Source organism: Anolis carolinensis, chromosome 5, assembly GCF_035594765.1.
Source record: "Anolis carolinensis isolate JA03-04 chromosome 5, rAnoCar3.1.pri, whole genome shotgun sequence".
Lineage (NCBI taxonomy): Eukaryota > Metazoa > Chordata > Lepidosauria > Squamata > Dactyloidae > Anolis > Anolis carolinensis.
The window spans coordinates 200,357,055-200,371,515 of record NC_085845.1 but is presented as its reverse complement, the minus strand read 5'-3'; the positions used below and the strand labels follow the sequence as shown (position 1 = coordinate 200,371,515).

The 14,461-nt window shown below is 39.1% G+C and overlaps 1 protein-coding gene across 7 annotated transcripts in view; it reads right to left on the bottom strand.

Annotated features, from left to right (window-relative positions):
- The window catches only part of LOC103278810 (collagen alpha-1(VII) chain), a 127,488-nt gene that overhangs the window by 45,596 nt on the left and 67,431 nt on the right, over positions 1-14,461 (bottom strand). For all 7 annotated transcript variants that reach the window (XM_062983326.1, XM_062983325.1, XM_062983330.1 and 4 more), the window contains exons 26-39: positions 13,725-13,805; positions 13,603-13,629; positions 12,563-12,607; positions 11,106-11,174; positions 8,295-8,390; positions 7,791-7,817; positions 7,068-7,121; positions 5,902-5,973; positions 4,108-4,167; positions 3,851-3,886; positions 2,154-2,198; positions 1,954-1,989; positions 1,820-1,864; positions 207-242 (exon numbers count right to left, since the gene is read on the bottom strand). In XM_062983326.1, the coding sequence (XP_062839396.1) occupies positions 207-242; positions 1,820-1,864; positions 1,954-1,989; positions 2,154-2,198; positions 3,851-3,886; positions 4,108-4,167; positions 5,902-5,973; positions 7,068-7,121; positions 7,791-7,817; positions 8,295-8,390; positions 11,106-11,174; positions 12,563-12,607; positions 13,603-13,629; positions 13,725-13,805 (729 nt within the window). The remainder of the gene's footprint in view (positions 1-206; positions 243-1,819; positions 1,865-1,953; positions 1,990-2,153; positions 2,199-3,850; positions 3,887-4,107; positions 4,168-5,901; positions 5,974-7,067; positions 7,122-7,790; positions 7,818-8,294; positions 8,391-11,105; positions 11,175-12,562; positions 12,608-13,602; positions 13,630-13,724; positions 13,806-14,461) is intronic.

The window sequence follows — 14,461 nt, the reverse complement described above, 5'->3', positions numbered from 1 at the left end:
TGTCAATCAATGAATCAATCAGTCAGTCAATCAGTCAATCAGTCAATCAGTCAATCAGTCAATCAGTCAATCAGTCAGTCAAGCAAATGTTCTGCCTTTTTCCTTCCACAGCAACCAGGGCATCTTATATCTATGTTGTCCATCTCTGTACAAATCCATGTCATTCATCACCATCCTTGAGTAAAAAATCCATTGTTTTTACTTACTTGATCTCCTTTTGGTCCAATAGGACCAGGAAGACCCTGAAAAGACATCCAAAGAGGTCAAATGAATAAAACTGCATGTATCAATTCACTAATTTGTGAATTCTAAAGGGTGGCAATTCTTTAAAAGAATAGAAGAAAACTATAATTTTTACAAAAGAAGGAGGGAAGGAAGAGGGGGGAAAGAGGATTTTTTTCTTTTAGCATGAACTTTTGTGAATACAAGCCCACTTCCAATGCAGTGCAGAGTGTTTTCTAGAGATTACGTATATATTTACAGATCTGTAGGAGTGGTAGAAGGATATAACAAGCTCCACAAAGATGCAAATCATGCCTAATTTCCAGCATTTCTTGCCATTAGTCATACCAGCAAGGAGGCTCAGAGCTGAGATGTCATAACAACTGGAAGTCCAAGAATCTCCATTTCCACAACATAGGATCTATCCAATCTACTGAAGGTATTTCAAGGATAAAGTTCAGCACCTTGGGAAGCTCAGGCTTAAAGGTAATGCGGAAATTGGAAAGCATCAGAAGCCACTTTGGACATTGGCATCACCAGGGATTGGAAAGGTTAGTTGTAAAGACAATGTGGGGTTGTTGTATGTTTCCCAGGCTGTATGACTATGTTCCAGAAGTATTCTCTCCTGACGTTTCGCCCACATCTACGGCAGGCATCCTCAGAGGTTGTGAGGTGAGAATACTTCTGGAACATGGCCATACAGCCTGGAAAACATACAACAACCCTGTGATCCCAGTCATGAAAGCCTTCGACAACACAGAGGCAATCTGGTCTTGTTAGCACTCATTTGGAAAACTAGCTAATGCTTAGTCAATGTTATCAAATTGATTTATCAGATTGATGGTGTTTTATACACTTTGATATATATACACACAGAGACACACATACATATCTCCCTCTGCCAGGCTTGGGTCAGATTTCCAGATCCTTCTCAATATCATATATATATATATATATATATATATATATATATATATATATATATACACACACACACACACACACACACACACACACACACACACCTTAACCCCCTTTGTACAGATCAGATCTAACCTGGAGACATCTCCCGCTGCTTCTGGTGTGAGAGAATTGCCTGTTTACAGAGACGTTGCCCAGGGGCGCCCAGATGTGTTACCATCCTGCTAGGAGGCTTCTCTCATGCCTCTGAAAGCTAGAGCTGACAAATAGGAGCTCACCCCATCTTGCGGATTCGAACCGGCAACCTTCAGGTCAGCAACCCAACCTTCAGGTCAACAGATCACAAGGGTTCAACCTATTGTGCCTGTAAGTCAGTACCTGCTTATTGCTGTGCGGCAGAAACAAAATAAAAGCAAGCATGTTGACTGAGCGGCTTTCAATTTCGTATCACCTCTCGTTTCCTACGAAAATATCAGCATTTGTTTTGTGTAGACAAACAGTCGAAACGAAACGATAGCATGAAGGAAACGAAGGAAAAATTTCTGTGCACATCTCTAATATATATATATATATATATATATATATATATATATATATATACACACACACACACACACACACACACACAAATTGGCATTTTCCCCCACTTCCTCCACACACGTCATGGCCGTCTTACCGCAATCCCCTGGAGACCCTTTGGCCCCGTCTCTCCTCGTTCTCCCTGGAAAAGGACAGAATATTAACCCCCACAATCATGCCATCAGAAGGCAAATGACCGTGTAGAAGCTACCTAATAAATAGACTCCTCACCTTTTCCCCCTTCACACCATCTAGACCTTTTTTACCCTATATTTAAAACAGAAATAAGACATAATTGGAATTCATAGCCAATAACTCTAATTGCCGAAAAGGTTTAACTTGCAAATACCTGAGTTTCACAGTGGATTCTCCAACAGAGATATGGACCTTGTTGTTGCTCTTATGTACCTTCATGTCATTCATTTGCTTACCCTCAAACCAGTTGGTCCTTCAGGCCCTGGCATTCCTCGTTCACCCTAAACAGAAAGAAATAATAATGAATGAGTGGATTATTTCCTCCCAAACTGGCAGTTTTAAGTCCTATTCACCTCACTATCTCAATAGACATCTTGAGCAATGATTTATTTGCCCCCAAGGAACTGGTAATGCTTATGTTCAATGTTTTGTTTTATGTTTGATATAATAGGTTGAGTTTTTAATTTAATTTTAGTTGTTAAGTCATAATTTGTTTCATATATTGGGTTGTCAATTTTCATTATTATGGGTCTATTGTTGTTGTGTTTGGGCATTGAATGTTTACCTTTTATGTTTGGAATCCGCCTTGAGTATTATCCTATGTTTTTAAATTGGTTTTACTGTTATTACATTGGGTTATTTGTTTTTAATGTGTTTTAGCTGGGTGTAGTTTGCTGTTTTATATGTATTTTATTTTGCCTATTATTTGTTTTGGACATGGCCCTGTGTAAGTCGCTCTGAGTTCCTGTGGGAAGATGGTGGTGGAATAGAAAAATAAAGTTGTTATTATAATTATTATAATTATAATTATTTTTGTTTTGTTTTATTATGACACAGCAAACAAGATCTATATGCTGGATTTCATATCACAAAATCACAAGTTGAACACTTCCCAAGTGTCTAGGACTGTGTGATGTATTTTCGGATGATGCGTGCAGATCCCAGTAGGGTGGCCTTTTGCAGTTGGCAGATCGTAATTTTGTCAATGTCTATTGTTTCCAAATGCCGGCTGAGATCTTTTGGCACGGCACCCAATGTGCCCATCACCACTGGGACCACCTGCACTGGTTTCTGCCAGAGTCTTTGCAGTTCAATCTTGAGGTCCTGACAGCGGCTGAGTTTTTCCTGTTGTTTTTCGTCAATGCGACTGTCCCCTGGGATGGCGACATCAATGATCCAAACCTTTTTCTTTTCCACAACTGTGAGGTCTGGTGTGTTGTGTTCCAGAACTTTGTCAGTCTGGATTTGGAAGTCCCACAGTATCTTTGCATGATCATTTTCCAATACTTTTGCAAAAAAAAAAAAAAAAGAGCACGCAAAGATGATGATGATGATGATGATGATTATTATTATTATTATTATTGAGTCCCTCTGGGGAGATAGGGCAGAATATAAATAAAGATGATGATATTGATGATGATGATGATTATTATTATTTGAAACACTTCCTTTAGGTCATTTATTTGAAGAAGTGTGTTTTACAATATCAAATTCCACTTAAAAAAAAAAGATTTATGTAAAAAAATGAATTTTATACACATGGGTCACTATCTCAGTCACCCATATATATAAAGGTGGATTTTCTGAATATTTTGACTTTGGAATTTCAGATATGTAGTGATGTCTACTGGTCCACATGACTTTAAAGTAGGAGGATGTGATCTGACAGGAAATATAGACGGCAACTGGTCATGAAGGCTAGTTTCATCTGGGACATTAATTCAGCAGGATGTGATCTGCAACTCAATTGATGTGTTGATCAATGTTGGTAAGAAAGTGACTTTGCCTCTTAAAAATGAATAAGGGTCCAAACAGGGCCTTAAACTGTGATTGCGCATCCTGGATTATAAAGGAGAAAATAATTTGAATTTCAGAATCGCAACCACATTCACCCTGGTTTGTCATATATGGTATCATTCATTTCAAAACTCACCTTCTGTCCTTGAGGTCCGAGAGGTCCCATCATCCCCTGCAAAGGAAACGAACAAAGGGAGTTCGGCCTAGTCATTGCAAAATTTGGAACTATTTCAAGTACAGCTTTGGGTTTTGTGGGTCTGAGACTCTCAATGACTTTTAGCTGGAATTGAGAATGGTATAGGATGGAAGCACGGCAGTGAAACTGCTACTGAACTCCTAGATTTATGTAGTGTGTATTAGTTCCAAATGCATCCCTTTGTCCAGAAAGCCTACCTTGTCTCCTTCGGCTCCTTTGAAGCCAGGGATCCCTGGGACACCAATCCCTGCTTCACCCTGAAACACAAGCAAATAAAAGTTATACTAGGAGCATGATGGCCCTATCTACATTGCTATATAATCCAATTTCAAAATCTAGATTATCTGATTTGAACTGGATTCTATGGCAATGTAGACTCATATAATCCAGTTCAAAGCAGATAATCTGGATAATTTGGGCTATAGGGCAGTATAGACGTCATGAGTGTATTGAATGAAATTGTATGATTGGGGTCTGGCTAAAGGCCTATTAAGGCTCACCAAGGCTGAAAACACCATCCTAAAAAATTTGGAACCTGCATTATAGAGAAACTAACAAAGAAAAGTGCTAAACTGATGACATAACTGATCTGGGAGCTTTTGGTGTACTGAGCCCATGTATATATGGTCAGCTACAATAATTCTTTAAATTAAGGCACAGCTGGTTAATAGCCAGCAGCAATAGATCACTGCTGATGGAAAGGTCATGAGTTCGAAGCCTGTGTCAAATTGAGCACCCAATCATTTAATAGCCTAGTTTACTGTCCACTTAAGCAGTTCAAAAACAGCTGCAGCTGTGAGAAGATACATTAGGGACCGCTTAATGCAGAGAGGTTAATTTAATTTACGACATCATAAAACTGTCGGAGACAGAAGAGCAAGGAGGAAATACTACGATCAAAAAGGACTCAGCAATATAGTGGATGAAGCAACGGCTCCCCCTGTGGCCGGAATCAAACATAACCTTCTGAAGCCAGAAGTTGGAAAATGTTGAATTACCTCTACTGTCTGTCTGTATGTGTGTTGTATGTCTAATAATACCATTGAATGTTTGCCATGGATATGTGCATTGTGATCCATGCTGAGTCCCTTTCGGGGTGAGAAGGGCAGAATATAAATACTGTAAATAAATAGTCAATAAAGGAAGTCAGAAACAATAGTTTTTTATGTTAAGGAAGAAAAACAGCAAGTTGTAGCTGAATGACAGGTTGAAAAGCAACCCAGAACAACAAGAAGTTGCTACATAAAGAGACACTTTTCACTTTGTAAAGTGTGGCAGATCTTCCAAGATGGTCTGAATGATGAAGGATAGTTAGTATGGATGAATAGTATGTATGTGGAGTGTATGATGAGTAAATGTGAATGCTCCCCTTTATCTGTCTAACCAATGTAGCTATTATAAAACCATTACTGGGTCTGTGTGTCAACTTCTGTATCTGAAAGCGCTCAATGAAATCTGTCACACTGAAAAAAGACTCAAGACATTTTCAGTTCATTAAAAATTATAGTGTTTTAATATTTTATTCATGGGGGTTTTTTTCCAAATGATTTTTAGTTTATCTTCACAGCAAAAAATCCTCTGAAGTTGGTGTAAAAGAAACAGGGCAAAAATTAATAATTTCATCTCATCTCATACAATGCAATGTAGTAATAACTACTGTCACATATCCTCAAGAAAGGGGGATATTATATTAACTAACCCACCCAACCTCTCCTTGCATCCTCTTTTGTATGTTTACACTACAGGATGAATGTCCTGTGTACAGGAAGACCACTATTCTAGCAATATAGAGAGAAGTTCTGACAATATATAGGGATGTTCAAGTGTTCCACATATGTTTCATTAGGTCAGATGATCTTTGCAGAGCACTCTTTTGATATGGGTCTTCATGCAAAAGGATTGCTGAGGAAAACAATAATGAAGGTTCTTTAAGATCTATTCCATAGTTCTTTGGGGGGAAGTTTATCCTAATGTCTTTTAAGACAATGTACCTTTTCACCCTTTGGTCCAGACGCTCCTGGAGTGCCATCCAGCCCAATTGGCCCAGGTAAGCCAGCCTTTCCCTGTAAAAGAGGGAGAAAGTCTGTTCTCAGAAAAGATTGGAGGGGTCCTTAATTGACATGGCTACTTTGAGGAATAAAACGATCCCAGAACTCTTCTCTTCTGGTTTTCTTTCTATCTGCTTTCTTCGCTTTATGTTACAATTGTCAGAGTAATTTTCAGCACAGCAGCAGTTGGATGGAATCAGTGGAAGGCAGAACGAAGAGACATCAGACCCGATGGTAAAATTATATACAAGTTTTACTGAAAGCAGTAATAATCAAGACAAACAGACTTGTAGACAATGGACACAGGACTTGACTCTCAGCAGACAGCACTTGACTCAGAACAGAGCAGAACAGAACTAAACTGATGCAATCAACAATGCACACACACTTGTGTCTGGACATTCCCTGGTTCCAGCCACACATCAAGGACATCACAGCTTCTCAGTAATTAACTCTTTCCAGAATATGTTACACTCTGGATGATGCAATCAGTATGCAATACAGGAAAAACACAAATTTCATTGAAACACTACCAATACACAAAACCCACATTAACAACAATCACACATAGAACTACAAAATCATATGCTGGCATGGAAAATCCTTTTACTTTTCAACAATACATCTTTACACTTCAGCGTCTTGACTAGAGCCTTCATATCTGGCTTTCCAAGCCTACATCTTCTAATTTCTTGACTACAGTCTCCACTCTAATTAATAAATGATCCAATGTGTTGAAAATTTTGAATAATTTCAAAGTCTTTTTTGTCTCTTTTAAGGTTATGTAATCCTATATAGTTATTATTTGAGTTTTCGTAATGTTCAGCTGTAAAAATTTATTTTAACTTTCTTCCTTGAGTTTTTTTTAGTCATCATTTTTGAACTCTGCTATTTTCTGCTAGTAGTATGGTGTCGTCTACATATGCTGAATTGTTGATAGTCCTTCTTCCAATGTTCAAGTCTCCTTCCCCGCTTGATACGTCATATGTTCAGCATACAAATTAAACAGATAGGATAATGATTATATCATTATTATGTTACCAAAGTCATTTTCCATCAGGATTCCTATATCAATTTCCCTTCTTCTGGAATGCCTGGAACACACTTACCACTTCTCCAAGTTCTCCTTTCTCTCCCTTGGTCCCACCTTTTCCTCGAGGTCCCTGTGTAACACAAGGAATTATTTAGTTAAAAGGTGAACCCTATATTTTAAATAACCTTCATACCAAAGATGTGTCTATACTGTCAAAGGAATGCAGTTTAACATCACTAACTGGCATGTTGAGCCATCATGTTGCTAATTAAAGTGGTGTAAAACTGCATTAATTTGACAGTAAAGATTCACTCTTGATTGCTATATGTATGTTAAAGTACACATAATTTGTATCTTCACTTTTCTTTCTCCTCTTCTTCATAGCCAACCAATTATTCAGAAAAATTGAATTCTCATGGATGATACATTTGCTCCTTCTCCATTAGATGTCATAGGAACTTCATCAAGCACAAATAGGGCAACTTCCTTTTTGTGATTGACAGCTCCCAGAATCCTCCTCCTCCTCCAACAGCATCATCATCAACAACAAAAAATTGTTTTATTTCTCTTTCTCTCAAGAGAGAGAGAGATTAAAATTGGCTAAGCATAGATGATCTGGAATTTGTGATCCAAAAAGGGAACATTTTCAAACTCTGCCCAGTTTGGACACTCACTTGTCTGTTTTCATCAAACCATTGAAGCTCTGGCCAGTCTTGGAGATGAAGGAATATCAACCATGATTCAAGAGGCATGTATAATATTATAGAAGACAACAGAAGTAAAACTGATGATCACTTACTCTGATCCCAGGATCTCCTGAGTCACCCTGTAATGGAGAAAAAGAAAAATATTATAGAATGCCTAATGTTTACAGAAAATTCACACTATGCCTAATCTTTGCCTTAGAAAACCATACAAAAATTATGGATGGAAAATCCATGGATACTGACAGCCAATATAATTTTTTTCATAGTAGTCAATGATCTTTAGTTTTTAACCAATTTGGGTCCCCAGATGTTATTGAACAACAACTTCCATCCCTTTGGATTATCCTCCATGCAGATGGGGACAATGGGAATTGCAAAACAGCACTTGGAGGGCCACATGAAATGATATAATGGGCCAGATTTGGACCGTGGGCCTTGAGTTTGATGTGTGCTTTGAGATAAGCCTATCAAGGGATCTTCTCAACAAGCTTTATTTGGTGGGGATTTCCCATGTTTCCCACATTGAATTCTACTTTCTGTGAACCTAGGCACCAAAACAACAAGTTCGCCTTAGAGGCTTACCATCCCATACACACCTTGACTGACAAACCAGGTGGTCCTTGAGGTCCAGGTAAACCGGGCAAACCTGGTGGGCCTGGCACTCCTGGCACTCCCGGTTGTCCCTTGTAACCCTGGAAAGATTCAGACTAGATATGAGACCAGAGGTGGACATAGCGAATCCTGTGGCCCTGAGATCCATTCTCTCAAATCAATATCAACTTTAAAAAAAATCATTGCAATTTCAAGGAAAATGATTTTCCCCAAATCAGGCAGAAAGCTCCCCAAACATGTGAAAATTGTTGGGTAGATAATACACTGTTAGATAGGATTGCATTGGCTGTAACCCTATTGTGTAAAATCTGGTTGAAAATACAGTTCTAATGGACATGTGGTCACACACCTACTGAAGGGTTAAGTAAGGGTTGAGTCCCCTTGGGGAGATAGGGCGGAATACAAATAAAGTTTTATTATTATATATTATAAGTAGGTGGTGATGTGTAACTGAAATGAAAAGCAAAGAAAGCTGAGTCAGGCATGATGAGAGTTGCATCATTCACCGTTGTCCCTGGTTGATGACAAGAAGCGATGGATATAAAAGAGGGCAGCAAGCATGTGTTCCTTCTCTTGCCATGATTCTCTTACTTCTCAGTGTTCATCTGTTGCGGATATCTGTGTTATGAGTATATCTCTGTATATGCCATTGATCGCCAGGAGATCAGGGGATCCTAATGTGTGTGTATAGCTGTACATAGAACAACATTTCAAAATTAAAAGCCTCCACTGTGAGTTTGGATGAAAACTGAGTCAAAGAGTTTTCTTAAACAGTGAGCAGCACAAGGTCAGGCTGTGCAGTAATAACTCTGCTGACAACTGATAAAGGACTCTGCTATGTTTGGGTTGATTTTGAAAGCTTGCCTTTGATACAATCAGTCCTTCTCCACTCCATAAATATCCCAGGACACTTCCCTTATCCCAAATGGCTCCATTTCCCTCTACTGTCCCTCTCAAAATGGGGGTAGGAAGTGACACAACATAACTTTTTGTTGCCATGTTGAGAAGTACTATGGAAAAATGCAGAGATAGTGGTTTGGTATAGGAGTTGCAGAGATAGTGGTTTGGTATAGGGAGGGTAAAATCTCCTCCTCGATTTATCTAACCAATATTATTTATTTATTTATTTACAGTATTTATATTCCGCCCTTCTCACCCCAAAGGGGACTCAGGGTGGATCACATTGTGTGTGTGTGTGTGTGTGTGTGTGTGTGTGTGTGTATGTATATATATATGTATATATATGTGTATATATATATCTATATATCTATATATATAAAAGAGTGATGGCATCACGGCGACCCACAAAACAACAAAACTACAGGCCCCCCAACCTCGAAATTTGACAACACAACCCATCATCCACGCCTCTAGGTTGATACAACAAAAAGAAAAGAAAAATAAAGTCCTAATGAGAGAGAGAGGAATAATTGCTTTTATCCAATTGCTGCCAGTTAGAAGGCTAAGCTCCTCCAACTTGGTCTCCTAGCAACCCAATAATAAATAATAAAAAACACTAAAAATTAATACAGTAAAATACTATAATAACAGAAAATAACTAAAAATAATACAAGAAAATAATAAAATATAATAAATAAAAATATAACTTACAATAAAATTAATTAAAATATTGCAAATAACGTCAAATAAAAATTACACAACAATTTTTAACCAATACCACCACCACTTTGCCACAGCAACGCGTGGCCGGGCACAGCTAGTGTGTGTATATATGTGTGTATATATATATATATATATATATATATATATATATATATATATATATAGCAAACATTCAATGCCATATACAAATAGAACAAAGACAGAGACAGACGCAGAGGCAATTTAACCTTCTCCTGAGGGGATGTTCGATTCTGGCCAAAGGGAGGAGCAGCTGCTTCATCATCCACTGCGACGGCACTTCCTCATTCCAATGGCAGCTGGATGATTTTTATGGAGTCGTAAATTAGTTAAATTAGCCTCTCCACTTTATAAGTGGTACCTTTATTTCCTACTTGATAGATGCAACTATGCTAGGTCAGAAACGAGCAGGGGCTATTTTTTATTTTTAATTGTCGGGTGCTCACTCCACCATGGGCTGGACTCGAACTCATGACCTCTTGGTCAGAGTGATTTATTGCAGCTGGCTGCTCACCAGCCTGCACTACAGCCCGGCCCCATATTAGGTCAATATGTTCTTCTATGGACTCCTAAGGTTATTTGCAACTAATCCGATTACCAATTAGAAAGTTGGATCAGATGTGGTGGGGTATTTATTCAGTCATTTCTGTTGATTTCATTCGTCTTTCATTTCTTTGTTTTTTCAAAGGTTCTGAATGTTCCAAAGTTTTATATATTTGTTAAATTTTATTTTCTGGTAAGGAAAACTTCAGTATGACTCTAGAGTAAAGAAGAGTGGCAGCAAGTGACTTTCATTTTGAGAGCTGTAGCAGGTTTTACTCCATGGTAAAAGACCAATCCTTAAAATAGGTTCAGCACCTTAAACAGCTCTTTTTCTCATTTTGATGGAAAGCTAGAAGAGATTCAACACTCCAAAACATGAAAACCACTGACCACCACTGCTAAAGAACACACAATGAGATGGGACAATTTGAACACAAGAAACAGAGACATAGGGACCCTCCACACAGACATATAAACCAGAATATCAAGGCAGATAATCCGCAATATTTACTTTGAACTCAATTATCTGAGTCAACACTGTCATATAACCCAGTTCAATGTGGATTTTATACAGCTGTGTGGAGGGGCTACAATGGTTTAATTTCAGTTACCGGTGGGCCAGGTTGTCCGCCTTGACCTGGAATAACTTCCATGCTTCCTAACATGTATCCCGGCTCCCCCTGCGGAAAAGGAAAAGGCTGTATTCAAGAACTATTCATTTGATGCATTTTTTATGTCTATGCCAAAATGCACACATATCCAAAATAACAAAGTTATTTACTTTGAAACAATCGTATTAAATTCAAGAAGGATATTGAAAAATCAGACTATGTCCAGAGAAGGGTGATCAAAATTATAAAAGGTATTGAAACCAAAGCTTATGATGAGTAGGTTAGGGGTATTAAATATCAGAAGGTATGTCATGCAGAAGAAAGCCAGCTTCTTTTCTGGCTCTCTGGGGACAAAAACACAAACCAAAGCATTTACATTAAAATTGATTTCACCTAAAGTTTAGGAAGAACTTTTTGTATTGTCAGAACTATTTAACAGTGGAATAGGCTTGGGAGGTGGTGGACTCTCCTTCTTTGGAGGTCTTTAAACAGAACCTAAATGGAAATCTTCCAGGAGTGCTTTGGCTTTGTTTTCCTGCATGGCAAGAAGAGGATGAATTCAATGGCCTTTAATAATTCGGGTTAGTGCTGGAGTAGCTTGCTTCTGAGATGCAGAGTTGCTAGTCATGATTCTGAAAGCAAGTCAAGAACTTCAAGGCCAGTAAGCTTTCCAAAGATCTGGAATCAGGTTCCAGATCTAAATTTGGTGGCTAGCATATTGTTTGCCTCCAGTTATTGTTCCAGATCTTTATCAGGTAAGTTGCATACCTTTGCCTCCTTTATGGAAGACTGAAGCTGAGATCTTCAGCATGAAAGATGAACATACTACACCTGAGCTATGGACGTTGCCCAGATCTTGGAGAAGTTCTATGGGGGAGGATTTCCAAAGCAGTTTTCAACTTCTTTTCCTTTCCTAAACTATGAATCATTTCGCAGGAGTTAATGTTGGATTTGTTTGTGTGTATATGAAATGTAAATCAAGTGTTTCTGCTACGTTGCAAGTGTGTGTTTCAGCCATGAAACAGTTAACAGCAGGCCAGTTTGACTGACAGCCTGCTGTGACCTATGAGATATGATTTCCGGCCTTGGCGGTCGGAACTTCCTTCGGACTAAGAAATGTGTTTTCTTATCTCTGTTGCTCTGTGAGAGATGAGCCCAGCCGAAGAATGCCAGCTTCGAGCGATGGACTTTGCTGCTTTGTAAATATCTCTGTAAATATTAAATAGATGTTTGAACTTCAGACTGCAAATGTCTTTGAGTCTGACATTGGAGAAATTGGTGAGGGCAGAAGTTCACCAATTCATCAGGGTGCTGGTCCAGAGCTGTTGATCGATGGTGTTTGAAGAAACCCACCAACACGCACCCTGACCCCCTGGCTCTGCATTCTGACAGTTAAAGCATGTTAGGAACTCATTCTGTTGTATCCACATAGTTACATTTGCAATAGGTAAACTCACTCTGTCTCCTTTTGGCCCTGGTGGGCCAGGAAATCCAGGTGGACCCTACAATGCAAAACAAAGTATGAGATTTAGCCCACCATTGAAACAAGAAAGCAAAATACCAAGAAAATGTGTATGAAACAAAGAAAAGCCAGGTCTACAAGCCAATATGCAACTTTACCATCCCTGGTCATGTAAGTTTGTACTGATGGGAACTGGAGTCCAGGAACATCTAGAGAACTAATGGTTCCCTCTATCTGTGCATAACTTGAAGCACAATGACTGTTATCAGTTTTTTCCAATGTTTAGGGATTTATAGGCACTCATATTTTGGCAGATGCCAAGTTTTGATGGTCTCTTGGTCCACAAGATACAGGAGCACAATAAAAATGTGGGATATGGAGGAGGACAGGATGAGCTGACATTGTGTTGGATTAACTTCAATCTGGTTTTGTTGTCATTGTTCTAGGACCACCTCTACAAAGTTGTGATTGAAAGGGATGGATGAGAGCTCTTGGGCTATATAAATAGTTGCATATTTTGCATTGCTTTGCCCAAACTGAGCCTTCAGTGCTATACAATCTGTGCCAAGTATTATCAGTGGCATCACTGTACTACACAATACAGTACAGACTAATTCAGCCAGTCAAAGGCTTCACTGACTCAACTTCAAAACCACTTATTTGCCTCTACTTGAGGCAAATAAAGAGGAATGTCAGACATGCTAATGCATTCATATCTATTCAGACTTGGGGACTAAAAACCTGCATCTTCTTTGTCAGTATCATAACAGCAGTAACAACAATGGTTCTCCATCATTTTGTGAAACTTAGGGTGCCTTATCATCATCAACAACTACACATATACATACACTACAAATAATGATAGTAATTATAGCAATAGAACATTTGTATCTTCAGGATTAGCCATAGTAATGAACGTAAGAGGTCTACTACAATTCCCAATCTGATCCAAACATCCACTACACTCAAGGCTATTGGAGGAGATCTTTCATGATCCACCAAAGGAACAAATTGGCTGATGTGCTTCCAACTTACATGATCCCCTTGTATGCCTGGGAGGCCCTGTCAATCAGCAGACAGAAAGAAAGGCAGATGTTATCAACACTATCAACCAAACTTTTAAACATTACTGGCAATTGAGTCTTTGGAGTTCCTACCATCAGTCCAGGAGAGCCAGGGGAGCCCGTTCGCCCAGGTCTGCCAGGCAGTCCGGGAATGCCATCTTTCCCTGGAAGTCCCTAAACAGTGATGGAAATATCAAAGGTCAGATTCTAGAGAACCTTATGGGAATGGATGGAAAAATGTGAAACTGCAGTTGAGGTCCTCCATCCTCTGTTATCAAAGACACAGGACTATACTCTATGGCTAGTTCCAATTAGAGTAGACCCACTGAATCAACTCACTGTTCAATATCATACTCAGTGGGTTTGCTCTATTTTGGATTTACCAACAGCACTAGAAAGTTACTGATTTGTCAAGGGCTGGGCTGTGGCGCAGCTGGCTAGTAACCAGCTGCAATAAATCACTACTGACCAAGAGGTCATGAGTTCGAAGCCCGGGTCGGGTTAAGCCCCCGACCATTAAATAGCCAAGCTTGCTGTTGACCTATGCAGCCCCGAAAGACAGTTGCACCTGTCAAGTAGGGAAATTTAGGTACGCTTTATGTGGGAGGCTAATTTAACTAATTTACAACACTATAAAACTGCCAGCAAAACACAAGGAAAGGAATGGGGAAGTACAGCCACTAGTGGATGGTGAAGCAACAGCTCCCCCTGTGGCCGGAATCGTGAAGCTGGAAAAATGTTAAATGCCTCTGTGTCTGTCTATACTGTATGTTGTTTGTCTGTTGGCATTGAATGTTTGCCATATATGTGTTCATTGTAATCCGCCCTGA